This window comes from Danio rerio, chromosome 22, assembly GCF_052040795.2.
Source record: "Danio rerio strain M-AB ecotype USA chromosome 22, GRCz13ab, whole genome shotgun sequence".
Taxonomy (NCBI): domain Eukaryota; kingdom Metazoa; phylum Chordata; class Actinopteri; order Cypriniformes; family Danionidae; genus Danio; species Danio rerio.
Genome location: NC_141042.1, coordinates 24,066,068 through 24,082,789, shown reverse-complemented (window position 1 = coordinate 24,082,789; position 16,722 = coordinate 24,066,068). Strand labels below are relative to the sequence as shown.

The 16,722-nt window shown below is 34.1% G+C and overlaps 1 protein-coding gene across 4 annotated transcripts in view; it reads right to left on the bottom strand.

Annotated features, from left to right (window-relative positions):
* Positions 1-39: 39 nt before the first annotated feature.
* dennd1b (DENN/MADD domain containing 1B) overlaps positions 40-16,722 on the bottom strand; it is a 207,361-nt gene continuing 190,678 nt past the window's right edge. For all 4 annotated transcript variants that reach the window (XM_087304383.1, XM_087304384.1, XM_087304385.1 and 1 more), the window contains 3 exons: positions 9,508-9,578; positions 6,959-7,178; positions 40-5,937 (listed from right to left, as the gene is read on the bottom strand). In XM_087304383.1, coding sequence (XP_087160509.1) covers positions 5,368-5,937; positions 6,959-7,178; positions 9,508-9,578 — 861 coding nt within the window. In that variant the 3' untranslated portion in view covers positions 40-5,367. The remainder of the gene's footprint in view (positions 5,938-6,958; positions 7,179-9,507; positions 9,579-16,722) is intronic.

Here is a 16,722-nt window from a genome sequence, read left to right as displayed (position 1 = left end):
AAACGTAGCTCATAGGACGTATTTTGCGCTCTCCAGAAATGTATATAAGGGGTACGTAAACGGATTTGAACATTTTAACAATCGATGCACTCCATGGCACTTTTAAAGCTAGATAGTCTGGTTTCTGATTGGCCGTCAAATGAGAATCTGTATTGCTACCATTACTGTTATCGCCAATAGTATAAACAGGTTTGGACAATAGTCTAAAAGAGGCTGTATGTGAAAAAGAAGCAGATGAACTCAGTTAAGGCACAACCTTACACTTAAATACATTATGGGGGTACATTTCATTTCAGAAATTCCCTTAAGTTGATTGTTAATACCGTACACGTAATTGCGACCTCCCATTTACATAAAATACCATATAGCAATGTGGAAAAAACAAAAAAACTAATTTAAAAATAAAATAAAAAGTGGCACCAACCTGCATTTCATGTCATACAATAATAACTCACACTTTTTAAATACACGTACCTTTAGTTTCGACAGTGTTACAATAGACCCTAACTACTCTTATTTGGATTCCCTGATCCCTCTAAACCAGTAAATCATATGCATTAGAAGTTCTACACTAACACTGACTGGGACTTTGCATAGCTTTGATTTGTTGGCATATAGTTTTTCCAGGACAGCTTTGAGCCTAACCGCGACACAGAGAGAAGTCTAGCTTGATTCGAGACAGAGGTCCTAAAACTCTGAACGCTTTTACAGCCATATCGTTACCACAGCGGAGGGGTGAGGAGAGTCATTAAAGTGTCCGACAGCATGGCACGTGTCCTAAATCACTCTGCCCAACAGCCCAAACAATTCACCAGCCACTAAAGAAACAAGTGCTGGATCTAATGACCGCTTCCTGTTTGTTGCGGCAGTAAAGCTTTGAAGGCCACAGCCACAGCTGATATGAATGAGTGAAACAAAGGACAACAGTAAACTGTTCTGTAACTAAACTATGAGTTTGACCTTGCTAGTCAGTAATGAGGAGGGGTAGTTATGTTCAAATATTTACAAAACTAGCAAGTTTCTCTTCGAACCACCATGGCTGAAGTTACGTCTTTATCTATAGTCAATTTTCACATCTTAAATACCTCCGTATTGTATAGTAATTTAATAACGGTGCATGTCTGAAGTTATAGTAACAGTTGGAGAACAATACGCCGATGATCAAACACTTTAAAGTGCGCATCTAATGGACATTTTACTATCCCATGAGGCCGCAGGATAGGATTCATAAATGCAAGTGAAATGACACATTAAGATTATTACACACATTCATACTACGGAACGCACTTGTTTGAAGGTTGCAAAGTTCGCTGCTCATCGAATGTAGCAGTTAAGCAATCGTTACGCTATTTTAGGATGTAGGGTAATAAAGATATTGGAATTTGGTGCCAATTGATACTGAAGTTTTAAAAACATCCATTTCCCACAAACATTTGAGCGCTGTTAAGCATGTTCTTAAACAGGGGTGATTTGCCATTTTGTTCACAAGCTCAACAGAAACGACTGTGATTGGCCATGAAGGTCATCGGTTCACCGAACTTACCTCTGTTTCCAGAATATAACTACAGACACAGGGACACTGGAGCATTTCAAATCACGTCTATAAGCTGACATTCAAGCGATCCACAGATGAATCGCAGCTTTTTTGAACGATTTTTTTATTGATTCAGTGTACACAAATATGACTTGTTTGAGGGGGGGCTCGTCCGGGACAGCACCAACTCAAAGCAATACACTGCAGGTTGACTCTGGCTTTTCATTAAGTGCATTATTAGATTCTAAAATTTTAAAGGTTTCTTTTTTTTTTTTTTTGAAAACAAATTGAATTTATATATACTGTAGCCGCTTTCACCCGCATATTTTTATGCGCATTTTATAATATTGCATTAAAAAAACAGCAAGATGAGCATATATTTTAAAAATACGCATAACAAACTTTTTTATGTAACTATAGGTAGTTGTAGAGAGGGTTAAACCTTTTAACTGATAATATCAAATGCACATAAACTAAAATGTCAACTCATTTAGCGAATCAATTCTAGTATGCGCTTCAAACAGATCATGTGATGACCAAAATATGCGCGACGGGATAGCATTAATGGACAAACCGACAGACTTACAACATTGTACAACATTTTAAATGTTCTAAAAAAAAATCTTGTTTTAAATTCTTTGCCTAGGCAAAGTGGTTGAGTATTATTACGTCACGCCTCCAAAAGCCAAGCATAGTCAGTAGTTCAGTTGAGCATGTGAACACATTGGCAAATCAGCGCCGTTTAAGAACGTGGTCAACAGCACTTAAATGTTACCAGGAAATAGACATTGTTAAAACTTCAGTATCATTTGATACCAAATTCCAGTTTTGTGACAACCCTAGTAGGATGTACCTAGTTTATGCTAATGCAGCTACAGCACCCCTTGTAGTACTTTCGTTTTTTCAAAGAATAGTTTACCCAAAAATAAATATACCAGAATTTTTAAAAGTAATATGACTTCCAGTGATACGTCGAAGTTCAGTTCTTGCATAGACCAATCGTTTCACTTTAAATCCCAATGTATCATCAGAAGCAGAGTTGCCAGGTTTGCGGTTGTCACACTTGTCACTGGTTGATTTTTTTTTCATATTTCATATTTATTTGGTCTTAGACTAAAGGTCAGACTGATCATATACTAATAAGCAGAGTAAAATGTATATTTATTTATTTATCAGTACCAAATATTGTCACGTTTCAAACGAGAAAAACAATATTTCTATTATTACTATTAATCCTTTAAAATAAAAAAGCTAATTGGGATTGTTGTGTCATCTTGGATAAAAGCAGAAACCTGAGAACTGTCTTTGAAAAAATACTTTTCTCTTTAAAAATATAGCAAATTGTGAACCAGCTGTCCATCTGGCTTACATAAATATGTCTTTTTAAGATGCATTGCATGCAGAAGTTAGTGATAGCAGTTAGCAAGCTTAGCCAGCTACGGTGTCACAGTCATCAAACACTGCGTCAAAGCAAATTAAATATGTTTAAGGCATCATATTTAAGCTAGTTAAATACTTTTGTATGATTTAGTAAACTACAAACAGAGAGAAGTTCACTCCGTCATCCACAGTGATTTATCGAAACAGCGATACGAAATGCAAATCATCTGCTGAAATAAATAAAACTGGATGTCGAATTAAATCCCTTTAAGCCTTGTTTTCTATCTGAATGTACACTACTGGGCAAAAGTTTTTCATCAGTAAGATATATTTTTTTAAAAATAAAATATATTTTGTTCACCAAAGCTAAATTTATTTGATTAAAATTACAGTAAATAAAGTTGTGAAATATTATTACAATTTAAAATTCTAAAGAGATTAACATTTTTGAGGGATATAAACAAAAACAATAGTCCCAACTTATTTCCTACTTTACATTTTTAATTTCTATAGCTTCCGAGAATCCAAATATTAATAAACAATGTTATGATAGTAGTTGTAACATTAAGTTATGATTGTATTACCTCTTAAAAGTAAATAAGTTTGAAAAAGAAATTGAAATAGTTTGAAATGTAGGAAAGTTTGAAGCAGGAAATGTCCATTGGCCAAGGACATGACCACATTGAAATGGTCTATAGCAGGGGTGTCCAAACTCAGTCTTGTAGAGCCAGTGTCTTCCTGAGTTAAGCTCCCACTTCCTTCAACAAACCTGCCAGGAAGTTTCTAGTATATTTAGTTTGAGCTTGATTAGCTGGTTGAAGTGTGTTGGGAGCTAAACTCTCCAGGATACCGCCCTCCAGGACCGAGTTCAGACACCCCTGGTCTATAGAATCCAGTTTAAAAATACAATGTACTCAATTGATTTTATAATGAATTTTAAGCATCATTTACCCAGTCTTCAGTGTCACATGATCCTTCAGAACTTATTCTATAGAACCTTTTCACATTTCCGGGTTTCTCAGTAGCGGAAGTCGTCATAGATGAAAAAATCTTAGAGCACAGGGAATAGGAGAATAAAACTAATAATTTTGTTACAATCTCATTTGCTCAAATTATAAAAGAAAAATTTCTTAATGGTGTTATAAAAACGTTCAGAAAAAGAAAAACAATTGTGTGAGACTAATGACGGCAGCCAGAGGAGAGAATAACGTCAAATTTACTGTCCTCAAACATAGCTGCTGCATTAGAAACCTCTCGCACAAGCGGTAGTTCGTTTTTTATAATTTGAGGCAAAGATAATATACAACAGACATAAATGCATATAAATGTTCAAGTTATTTTAAAAAATCTCAATTTTAAACTTTTAAGGAATTAAGATGCTGATGACTGTTAAACGCATCATAACCGTCCTGTGAAAAGGGTCCATTATGCTGATTTGCTGTTTTGTTAAGATCAATTATTACTAGTACTCAATCATTAATCACGACTTTCTAATTATCAATTTTGGAAACATTTTTCCTGCTTTATAGTTTTGTGGAAAATATTCTTTGATGAAAATAAAGTTATATATTTTATTTTTAACAATGTAATGTGTCCCTAATGAATTAAAAAAGATGCATTTTTAATATATTTTAATTGTTCAGAATATCACATATGGCAGTCCAAATATTTTTAACTTAATAATAATAATAATAATAATAACCGTCTCATTTCAAAGGCTGCCTCTCATTTCAAAGGCTGCCAGATGATCGAACATTTTGAAATGAGATGATCTAGTCCACAGAGGACAGATCTCTTAGTAAGATATGGGTGTTTTGTTTTTTAACATGTGTTTAGATATTCAAGTAAACTAAACCTAATTAATACATTTAATCTGGAGCTTTCTGTTGAAAACGTCCAGCCGCAAACAATCTTGGAACGTTCAAGGCCACAAAAGATCCACTGGTTGTGTCCTTCATTGCCTGGGAAACGAAGCATGCATTTTGAGGCTGCATTTAAAGGAGCCATCGATTTTTGTTTAAAATGATTCAACCTTCGTCGGCTGCAATGACGCAGCGCCCTTCGAATGCATCCTTCGGAGGATGCAGCCTCTGAAATGAGACAGCCATTGTTTGCATGTGTGGCGATCATCATCATATTAGAAAGATTTCTAAAAGATTGTGTGATCTTTAAAATTCTATTTGAAATCTACAAAAATAATAATAAACGCTTATTTTAAAAAGTAATAACTCTTCACATTTTTCACTCAAGTTTTGATCAAATAAATGCTGCCTTGGTGAGCAGATGTAAAAAAATAATACTGATCCCAAACCTTTGCCCTTTGGTTAAGAAATAAGAGGACCGATCATTCATATAAACCACTAAACCCCTGCAGATCCTTCACATATGAAGAGTGCTGGTGGTGACGTCAGAAGACAAAACAAACAATGATGAAAAAGTGTTGTGCTGCTGTCTCAGGATTTGTCCCGACTGCTGTTGTTCTGAATGAACTCCTGGTTGCTATCAAAGGCCATGCTAATGCGACACATGGACTCGATCTCCTCTAACAAGCCTTTCTCCTGAGTCTCACTACTGTCTCCTTCTATACCTGTGCCCAGGAGCTGCTTTTCCCTCTCCCAGGGTACATGCACTGAAAGCTGTCCGCTTGCTGTTTTGTGCTCCTGATGGGGCCTCTGGGTTTTTCTGGAAAGGACCTTCTGTCTGGAGAGGCTTCGAGCTGCTGGGTGCTTTTTTTCGGGGCTCAGTAGGCCATCAGCTGAATTGGTTGCCTTTTCCATGTCGGGAAACAGGATCTGTATTGTGGGAGTCTCTGGGAGAGAGTTCCTCATCGGGATGTCTTCGGTGGGAGGGGGAGGATGGACTGGAAGGGAGCAGGAGCTAGTTTGGCGTCGAGGTGAAGGCGGGAGATGTTTACCGTGGACAGCGCTGTCATCTTGACCTGTTTTCCAGCCGGCTGGCTCTCCATTTCCTACTTCACATCCGGTTGCAGCAGGACTACTGCACAGAGGAGACTTGAAGCTTTTCTGGAAACAGTACAAAACATTCACAAGATCATGGCACAGATTTGAGATTTTGTCAACATAAGATCCTGACTAACTGTTGAAACTGAACATAATTACTCAAAAATAATCGAAAATTGTCAAATTAAAACTCTGTCTTCTGCAATATAGATAGATCTTTTAATTTAATAAATTGAATTAGCATAAATTACTATTAAAAACTATTTAAAAATCGCAAATTATTAAAAAATGAAATTTAAATAATGAAACCATTTAAATACGTTTATAATGAATATAGTTTAATAATAATTAAAATAATTAATAATAAATAAAGTGGAGCAATATACAAACAAATAAATAAAATAAAACAATGAACTAATTATGAATACATTCAAACATATGCAACAATAAACAACAAAGAACAATAAATTAATTAAACAAAGAAATATTATACATTTTTATAGCTAATACACATCAGTACAATTTTAAGTGATAAATATAAAATCCATAAATATTTAAATAATACATATCTTTATGTTTATATTAATATCAGAACCTCAGAAATGAGAAAATAATTAATCAAATATGAATTTACTTGTATGAAAAGAATAAATTTATTTATCAAATCTAATAAAAATATAAATAAAAGAATAATAATTTGTATTATATAAATAATAATAAAATTATATTATAAATATAATAATAATAATAATAAAATAGTAATAATAATAACAATAATAATAATAATAATACAATATTAATAGTAAAATAAAAGTAATAAAATAATAAATAATAATAATGATAATAATAATAATAATACAAATAACAGTATTATTAATAATAATAAATAATTATAATAGAAATAATAATAGAAATAATAGTAATAATAATCAAATAATAATAATAATCATCATAATAATAGTAAAATAATAATAATAATAATAAAACAATTATTATTATATAAATATAATATAATAATTATTTATGATATGTTAATTATCAATATATGTTAATAATCAATTAATGAATGAATGAAATCTCTGACCTTGGGATTGTAGTCGAGGTCTTCGAATGACCTGAAGAAGTCAAGGCTCTTGGCGGCGGACAGTCGGCCCTGCTCGATGTGGGATGTACTGAGCGAGTCCAGAATCTCCTCCAGCAGGTTCATCTGTCCTGACTGACTGACTTCAGACCGAAGCTCTAAATCAGACTCATCACTGTCCTCATTGTAGGACGGCACCTCCCCGCTGTCCTCAGATGAGATTCTGAACAAACACACGCAGGCAGGCTGTAAACCCAAAGCCATATGGGAGAGAAAAAAGCACCAGAGGGCAGTGTTGCCTTTACAAATAGATGCTGTTTACCTCATAAATGTTGTGGAAAACATAAACAATGGGTCAAAAGTTTGGAATCACCATGATTTTTTAAAATGTTTTTAAAAGAAGCACATTTTGCTCATTACAATTACATTAATTTGATCAAAAATGCACCAAAAACTGCTAAATTGTAAAATATTATTACAATTTAAAATACCCATTTTATTACTGAATCAGTCAAAAGTTTCAGAACAAAAAACAAGTGTTGAACCGACACCTGTGGTTTTTACTAGTTACCATGTTACCATACAATTTAATTATGCATGATTAAGACTGTAGTTTAAGTAAACTTTACTAGCATCATTCCTCAGAGTACACATTCAGGTGAGTTAACTTAACTTAATTGACCAAATGTGACTCAATATGAGCAAGAATTACTTTTACTGCAATAGTAAATAATACTTGTTATTAAATTAAGATGACTTAATTGACCTAAGTCAATGTGACTCAGTACAAATAAAAATGACTTTTTCTACATTAGTAAACAGTACTGTGATAAAGTTATGATAACTTGAATTAGAGCAACGGGTTTGCATAATTCAATTAAATAAACCTAACAAATGACTTTTTACAGTGTGTGTTTTCATTATTATTTTGTGATGCAATGTTTAGCAAGGGCGAGGCCGTGGCGCAGTAGGTAGTGCTGTCGCCTCACAGCAAGAAGGTCGCTGGTTCGAACCTCGGCTCAGTTGGCGTTTCTGTGTGGAGTTTGCATGTTCTCCCTGCCTTTGCGTGGGTTTCCTCCGGGTGCTCCGGTTTCCCCCACAGTCCAAAGACATGCGGTAGAGGTAAATTGGGTAGGCTAAATTGTCCAAAGTGTGTGAATGTGTGTGTGGATGTTTCCCAGAGATGGGTTGCGGCTGGATAAGTTGGCGGTTCGTTCCACTGTGGCGACCCTGAGGGACTAAGCCGACAAAAAAAAAAGAATGAATAAATGAATGTTTAGCAAGATTAATCAAATTGATCAAAATGATTGACATTTATAACGTAACAATATATTTGCTGATAAATGAGCATTTTTAAATTTATATTTACATTTTAAAAAATATATAATATTTCGAACAAAATATATAAGTAGAAAAGTTATTTTATATAATAAAAATGTGTCAAAATGTTACTGTTTTTGCTGTAATTAAGATCAAATAAATGCAGGCTTGGTGCAAAATTCAATTTAATTGCAGTTTATTTGTGCAGAGGTTTTTTTTTATTCATTATTGTTTCAAAGCAGCTTTACAAAAAGTGCACATCATTGCATTATGATCAAATAAAAGTTTTATAATCTATCAAATAAAAACGTCTATAATAAGCTGATTTGACACAATCTACACTGTAAAAGCGCTATAGAAATAAACATGCATTGAACTGAACGTTCAATGAAGTGAATAAAAAAACATAAAAAAATCATACATTTCTAAAACCATTGACCCATAGTGTAGTTTATATTTTATTTACTCCTGTGATTTAAAGGTGAATACTTTAAGAGAATTATTCCTGTCTTCAATGTAACATGCAGTTTGAAATTCTTTCTGATATGGTGATCCGCTGCTCAAGAACCATATATTATTATAGTACAGTTAAAATTATTATTATTAGCCCCCATTTAAATGTTTTTCATTTTTAAATATTTCCCAAATGATGTTTAACAGAGCAAGGAAATTTTCACAGTATGTCTGATAATATTTTTTCTTTTGGAGAAAGTCTTAATTGTTTCATTTCGGCTAGAATAAAAGTAGTTTTTAATTTATTAAAAGCCATTTCAAGCTCAAAATTATTAGCCACTTTAAGCCATATTTTCTTTTCAACAGTCTACAGAACAAACCATCATTATACAATAACATGCCTAATTACCCTAACCTGCCTAGTTAACCTAATTAACCTAGTTAAGCCTTTAAATGTCACTTTAAGCTGTATAGAAGTGTCTTGAAAAATATCTAGTCAAATACTATTTACTGTCATCATGAAAAAGATAAAATAAATCAGTTATTAGAGATGAGTTATTTAAACTATTATGTTTAGAAATGTGCTGAAGAAATCTTTTCTCTGTTAAAAAGAAATTAGGTGAAAATAATTCAAGAGGGTTAATAATTCTGAATTCAACTGTATATTTGCTAAACTAATGCATCCCTGATGAGTCTTCTGATTATAAAAAAAACCCTGACAAATCCAAAAATGTCAAAACAATATTACTATACTTTAATAATACACTTAAAACCCTTACCTGCTAGCATTGTCGTCATTGTTATAACTGTCAGGATAGAGCGTGTGTGGAGATGACTTCAGGTTTTGATACTAAAAAAAAAAAAGATTGAAACATTAATACATTAATACCACAGCTAACCTAAAAAAGCAACACATTTCTTGAATATTTATAAAAAAAAAACTTTGAAAACTTTGTCCCCATTACAAAGCGACAACATTAATCCGTGTCCCCGCCGAAGGTGCCAGGTTTGCTAATCCCTTGGCTTTTATAACACACCTGTGCAACACGTTTAATTGGCAAATTAAAGAATTGAAGCATTATTGGGCACAGCTTCACGCGGCGGCAGCCCCAGGCTTTAGGGTTCGCCATTAACTAGCCGTCCACGACACGCAAACGCAAACGCGCCGCCACTCACTAAAGTAGGCCATAAACTGCCGTTTGCCACATTATCAAAGCACGCCACTAAACCGCTGAGCCCGAGGCGCGAGGAAAACGTCACGCTACGTTGCTAACCGGACGGATCAACTGGTCAAGGCTCGCTGTAATAGCTTGGGCGAAAATCTTGGGTATCGGTGCATGCAGAATGGGTTAACGGCCACCCTGTCCATAAAAATAGCTGAGAGATGCGTGTAGCGAACACTTTGCCATTGGAATAAACAGGAACACATGTTGGGCACTGATTGCCCCACTCGCTAGTAGCCGGCAGCTATAATGAAAGCGATTACGGGGGGTTCAGGCCTTGAATCCTCCAAAAGGCTTTAATGGATTCCTGTGTCAGGGCCATAAATCTGGCCGGCAAGCCACTTTGGCTTAAGTGAAGGGGTTTGGATGCACCTGCGGAACTGTGTCACATTCATTTGCTGTGTGTGTGTGTGTGTGTTTGTGTTTGCAGTTTTGTAGCCCCTTGAGTTGTGAAGCAGACTCCGCTGTTCAGAGAGTCTGGCCTCTCTCTTGTGTTTTCTACAAGCAGAGGTGTTTATTAAAACAAGGTGAGCGAAGGATGGCAACACCAGGCCTGCATCTCAAACACCTTCTACTGAAACACACACAGAAAAGCAAACCTGTAACCCATACAAGCAGATACATGTGCTAAAAGTCATTATGTTAGTTAGTCTTTCTAAAACTAACATTTATTATCTATTCTTGAGTTTTAATTAGCTTTCTACCAAGCAGTGGTGTAAAGTAACAAATTACAAATACTCAAGTGACTGTAATTGAGTATTTTTTTCTCAGAAATTAGCAATTTACTAAGTAGTTTTAAGAATGGGTACTTTTACTTTCCCTTGAGTACATTTTAGAGCAGTACTGATACTTTTACTCCACTACTTTCCTTCAACCTGCAGTCACTACTTTATTTCTTCATGTCTATGGGGATTAGAAAAATCAGTCCTGTGATTCCTGTCCAATCAAAGCGCACATAGAAGGTAAATCGCGTTAGAATGAACTACCTCAAGACATGAGCGCTTTATGCAGCAAACTATTTGGAAGCACTAAAATAGTTCAAGAAGATGTCCAAAATCTTTACATGCATTGACCCAGAGAATGTTTGGATGTATGCCAATGATGACAAGATGATGGATGTTTACTGTATGATGACCGAAATGGCCTTAAACATCCAGCAGACACAAGACATCAACATGATGTCAGATTGACGCTGTAGGGATGTTTTTGCACGTGTTTGAAAATGAAAATTGTTTTGACGTCAGAACTCAATGTGAGGCCGACGTCAATGTCCAACGTCCAACCAAAAATCAACCAAATATCAATGTCGTATGATGTTATAGCTTGACGTTGTTTGGACCTTATGACGTCTATCTGGCGTTAGATTTTGATTGCCATACCTGATGAATAAATGACAGTTTTTGACGTCAATATGATTTAAGATGTTGGCGTGACGTTGGATTTTGGTCACTTTCCAACACAACCGAAAATCAACCAAAGTCAACATCTTTTTGGTCACTTGACGTTACAACCTAAATCTACGTCATGAAACCTAATCATTTCAAGTATTTTACATTAATTTCCCTTAAACTGGAATGATATATAACCAATGTATGATTTACAGTAAACTAAACCCCTTATAAATATTGTAAATTAATGCAAACTGCTTAAATAGTGATAGAGGACATTTTATTATGTTAATAAGTGTTGTTTAACTTGTTTTAAAATATAATAATAACAGGGTTGACGTTTTCCATCCTTTTGCCCTTTAGTTTAAAATGCTAATGAAAAAAAGATGATGCAGATATAACAACACTATCCCACGGCAAATCGTAACTTTTTGATTTAGTGGCTAATTCGTATGAATGTGTATGATCTCATTCATACAATTTAGTTCGATTTACTGATCCCCCAATGATGGTTGGGTTTTGGGGCGCGGTTGGGTGCCACGCATCCTTTTTAAAATGCTACTTTTTCGTACAACTGAACTCGTATGATTTCCTATGAATTAGCCACTAAACTGACAAAACATAAAATAGTAACGTTTCCTCGTGAGATCAGGCTGAATATAATGCTTTTCCATCATACTGTTTTCAAAAAGCGGATAGAAATTCCCTGAAATATCACAATAACAGAGTTGACATATTAATCTACAACATTTTGTATAACTTAAAGAAACAAAGTTTAAGTTCAAACTTAAAGAAAACAACACATGACATGGCTCGATGACTTTTGCAGTTTCCTACCAGAGGAAGAGACATTACTTGGAGCAAGTCGCATGCTTTTTCTATCAGTGTTTTAAAGATTGTTGTGCCTTTTTATAACCGAGTTGACTCGAACATAGAAGCAAACACAATTTGTTTAATTTCAAATTTACAAATAATACTGAATGTAGATGTTTCATGCATATTATTATTTTACTTAGTAAACACACAAAACTATGAAAATTAGACTGAATTATTCCATTGTAATTAAAGCCAAATGTATGATTGAGGAAGCAAAGTCCAAAATAAATTTATACTAGAAGTATAAATTACTTATATAATACACACATACATTTTGACAAACTTGTTTATTTAGATATATAATTAATAACTTTAGATGAATACCTCATGAAGGTCTTTCCCTAAATAAAGTTCTGTACCAGTGCTGTGCCTTCTTTTGTCTGATTTACATTTATTTATTTGATTCAAATCAAACTTTGTAATGTTGTGATTTAGTTTGAAGCTGGTTAATGTGGTTCATGGATTAATATGACTTAACAGAGACTTTTTAAAAATCCCTGAGACAAAATACTTCCAAAGCAACACCGCTGACACTCTACTGACCCAAGTCTAAAACAAAAGGTCTATACTTATAAAAAATAAAGATTTCGTGTCTTAAGGGAAAGATTTAACTTATGTTGGCCATATGTTGTTATTTTTTAAACAACTTTTACCCTATAAAAATGTGTCCATAGCTCAGTTATCAATTAATACTTTAGCTTTACACTGATGGAATCATCTCCCACAGCTATATGTAGGAGAGAAAATTATGTCACTGTCCTTGACTATTGATAGGGTCTGATGGACTTAAGGCAATTTGAGCTCGCTCTGAGAAAATCAAGTAAAATTTTTTGTAAATAGTCAAAATGGACAGAATTAATTTTCAATTTAATTTCATGAAACTAATAAAAAATAACAGTGAATGTGACTGAATACAATCAACATATGTGCAATATGTTTCACAGTGAAGAATAACTTTTTATAAAAAATAAAAATCACAATATATATTTTCACTCAAATTACTCAGAGTTAAGAAGAAATAGAAAGAAATTAAATACTACACCCAAAAATTTTATTTTCCTCACCATTTACTCAGACTCAAGTGGTTCTAAACTGAAATGAGTTTCACATCCGATCATGTATTTGGAAATCGGGCTCGATCACGTGCTTTCAGACTCGATCTGAATAGGATGTTACCTCCGTATCAGGACTCGAATACCAGATAATATATTTATATTCTAATTTTCTGATTTTATAACACATTAACAGTTAGAGGGATTATAAAGTTGATGACGGCAACATTTCAGCAAACTGTGAGATACGTAAATTTGGGATTGCCTGCTGGGTATTTGAAGTTGAGGTGCTGTTTGTTTTTATATTAGATTTTTTTATATTTACTGTTGCACTAAAGTCTAAAAGTGAAGAATTGATGTCATTTATTACTTGATCAAGCTACCTCACAGAAGTGCTTTGTTTGTTAGCAGAGATGTTAAATGTTAAAATAAGGTGAATTAAATAGAAAATAAGAAACATCCTGGATTTAATTCTTCGTTCTTCTTTATTATTATTATTTTTTTAATATATTATAGAAGTATCGGATTGGGTTTCGGCATTGGTAGATACTCAAAATCAAATGACTTTGACACGAGGGCAAAAAACTGATCGGTACCTCCCTACTTTCTTCTGTTGAACACATAAGCAGATATTCTGAAGAATTTTGGGAGAAAAGATCTATTGACCTTCTTAGTAGGAAGAAAAAATATATGGAAGATATCGATATTACTTTATTTTGATGGTCCCTTTGCTACATTGCATTTACATGCCAAATAAAGCTCATTAGATTATAAGTAGACTGTCAGGTTGAGGTTAGGGTTAGTGAAAGTTGACATGTACTTGCAAAGTTTCTTAAAGTCAGTTAAATGTCTGTTGAAGGAGCAGTATCAGCAGATATTAAGCAGACAGTCTACTAATACGCAAATGAGAAGTAACTGGCATGTATTTGCAATGCAACTTGTAGTCAACAAAATGTGCAAAAAGGACCATTAAAATAAAGTTTTGCAAAACCTCTTCTTTTGTGTTTAACATATGAAAGAAAGTCCATCAGATGTTGGAAAAGTGGAAGATGAGTAATTTATATTTTTGGGTGAACTATCGCTTTAAGACAATATCAGTTCTTAAAGAGACAGTTCACCCCAAAAAATTAAAGCCCTGTTATCATTCACTCTTTTTTTTTTTAGTTCAACAAAAGAAGAAAAAAGAAGCTCAAACATTTGGAACCACTTGAGGGTGAGTAAATGGAGAGTAAATCTTCACATATCCCTTTAACTTTACCATCGCTTCATTCTTTCCAAAGTGAGTGGTGTAACAAAGTCAAAGGCCAGGAAAAGAGTCAGGGTATGAAATAAAATAATAGCCACTGTTTCAAAACCGCCGATTTGGAAAACCAAACTGCCCATTGGCTTCTTTCACATGTCCCTTAAATCACTCCGCTTCCATTCAGATCCAACAGTCCGTCTTCAGTCGAAGCGACACACAGACATGGTGCTCTTCAACGGCGACTTGAAAACCGTTAAAACTTCATCTCTCTTGTCAGGGCGGGCCGCTTTAAGAGGGGAAAAAAATCCCATCTTTTGCTTCGAGCATGGCCAAGTTGTAAGAAGCGGCAACAGGGCTTTACATTGCAGCCAATCGTCTCGTCGATTTAATAGCCAGGCTTACATTATATATTTCATATGCTATTTCAGACCAGGCACTGATCTCATGTGCTTGGCAGGAAGCAGAAAAGGGAAGATATGCCTGGAAAATGCAAACAAAACCCCCTGCGCCTCCAAGCCAAAACTTAAGCCAGCGTCTGCTGAGCTATTCAAGCAGTTCGCCTTTAAACAAAGCCCAAGACCCTCCAACTGGCTCCAGCTAAAAGCAACTTTCCCAATATCAGAGAGTCTGGATGTTTTTTTTTTATATACGTGTCGTCTGTGAGCATCCAGTAGGTGGCACTTTGGTTACAGCCGAGAGGGTTTTTCTTTTTCTTCTTCTTTTTTTGCGTCTCTGTCTCATGCAGATGTGCGGCTTGCAGCAAAACGTCCACCGGCCAAAAGCGCTTTCTCTCCATTTGTACGTCAATGTTTTTTGACACCCAACGAATCCATCTCCACGCTGGCAGTCCTCCAGACCTGCACAGTTTCACAAAAGCTCTCGCTGGGAGCTCGAGCTCACACGTTTGCACATTCGCCAATCCATACAACATCTATGAGGTGGCTAAATATAATTTCATTTTCAACAGACTTGAGACATCAAAACAATGCGAGTGGACTTTTGTTTCCCCCAAAGATTAGAATGTGTTATCTAGTTTTATTTAAGCAATAATAATGACAATAAAACATGATTTACAGATGATATCTGATCAGATGTCATTCAGTGTGACATGTTAAAAGGGCATTTTTGCAATCATTTGAAGACATGCCTTAAGACTATGTTTAAGGATGACAGAACAGCTCTAACATGTGAAGTAGTTGGTAGTGTAATCTATCTAAATTTACTAAGATTACTTACATATTTCTTATTCTTATATGTGCTAGTAATAATGCAAGTTGTTGAATGATGAGGGATCATTATTTCAGTCATATGTTATTTGAATCATTAATAACAGGTTCTTGCATTCCTATGTAATAAAAATTTGGAAATTTGATTTGATGTAGATGTCAAAATGAGACATTGCATGTTTTATTCATATAAAATTTAAAATGATTTTCAATATATAAAATCCATTTCACAGATTTTTGAGCACAAATTAATTTCCAGTATGAGATTTGCGCATCCCAATTGGTGCTTTATCAATCTGTATGTATATTTCAATTACAACTATGTCAAATATTTTGAACCTTTAATGTTTAAATTTTTGTGTGAGAAATATAGGCAAATTAGCACAGAGTTAATGAAATTAATGGCTTAATTGCATATTTAAACCAAACTGTAAAAAAAATAAAATAAATCTGTAGCTGTAGTTAGCAGAAGTATGAAGAACGACTATTAGCTATGCTCTAACATGGCATAGGCTTTAAAATATTTTTTTGAGTGCATCAAATGTTCAGATTTTTGTGCACGAAAGGAATCCAAATCAGCAAAAAGTTAATGAAATAATGCTCATTTGCATATTTAAATCAAACATTTTTAAATAAAAAAAATCAGTAACTGATGTACTGTATATTGATAACTATTAAATATGGCACACAAAAATAATAACTTGGTTCTGACTAATTTGATCTAATAATCTAATTGTTTCAATAGTTCTAGAAATAAATGCAAATAAGCAAAAAGCTAATGAAATAATGCTCATTTGCTTATTTAAATCAAACATTTTTACAAAAAATTCAGTAACCGAAGCATAATACTGAATATTAGCTAAACTGTAGTAGCTAAAATATGTTATACACAAATAATAATTTGATTTTGACTTCAATTATCTAATTGTTCCAACTGTTCTAGAAATGTATGCAAATCAGAACAAAGTAAAAAAAATATATATGTC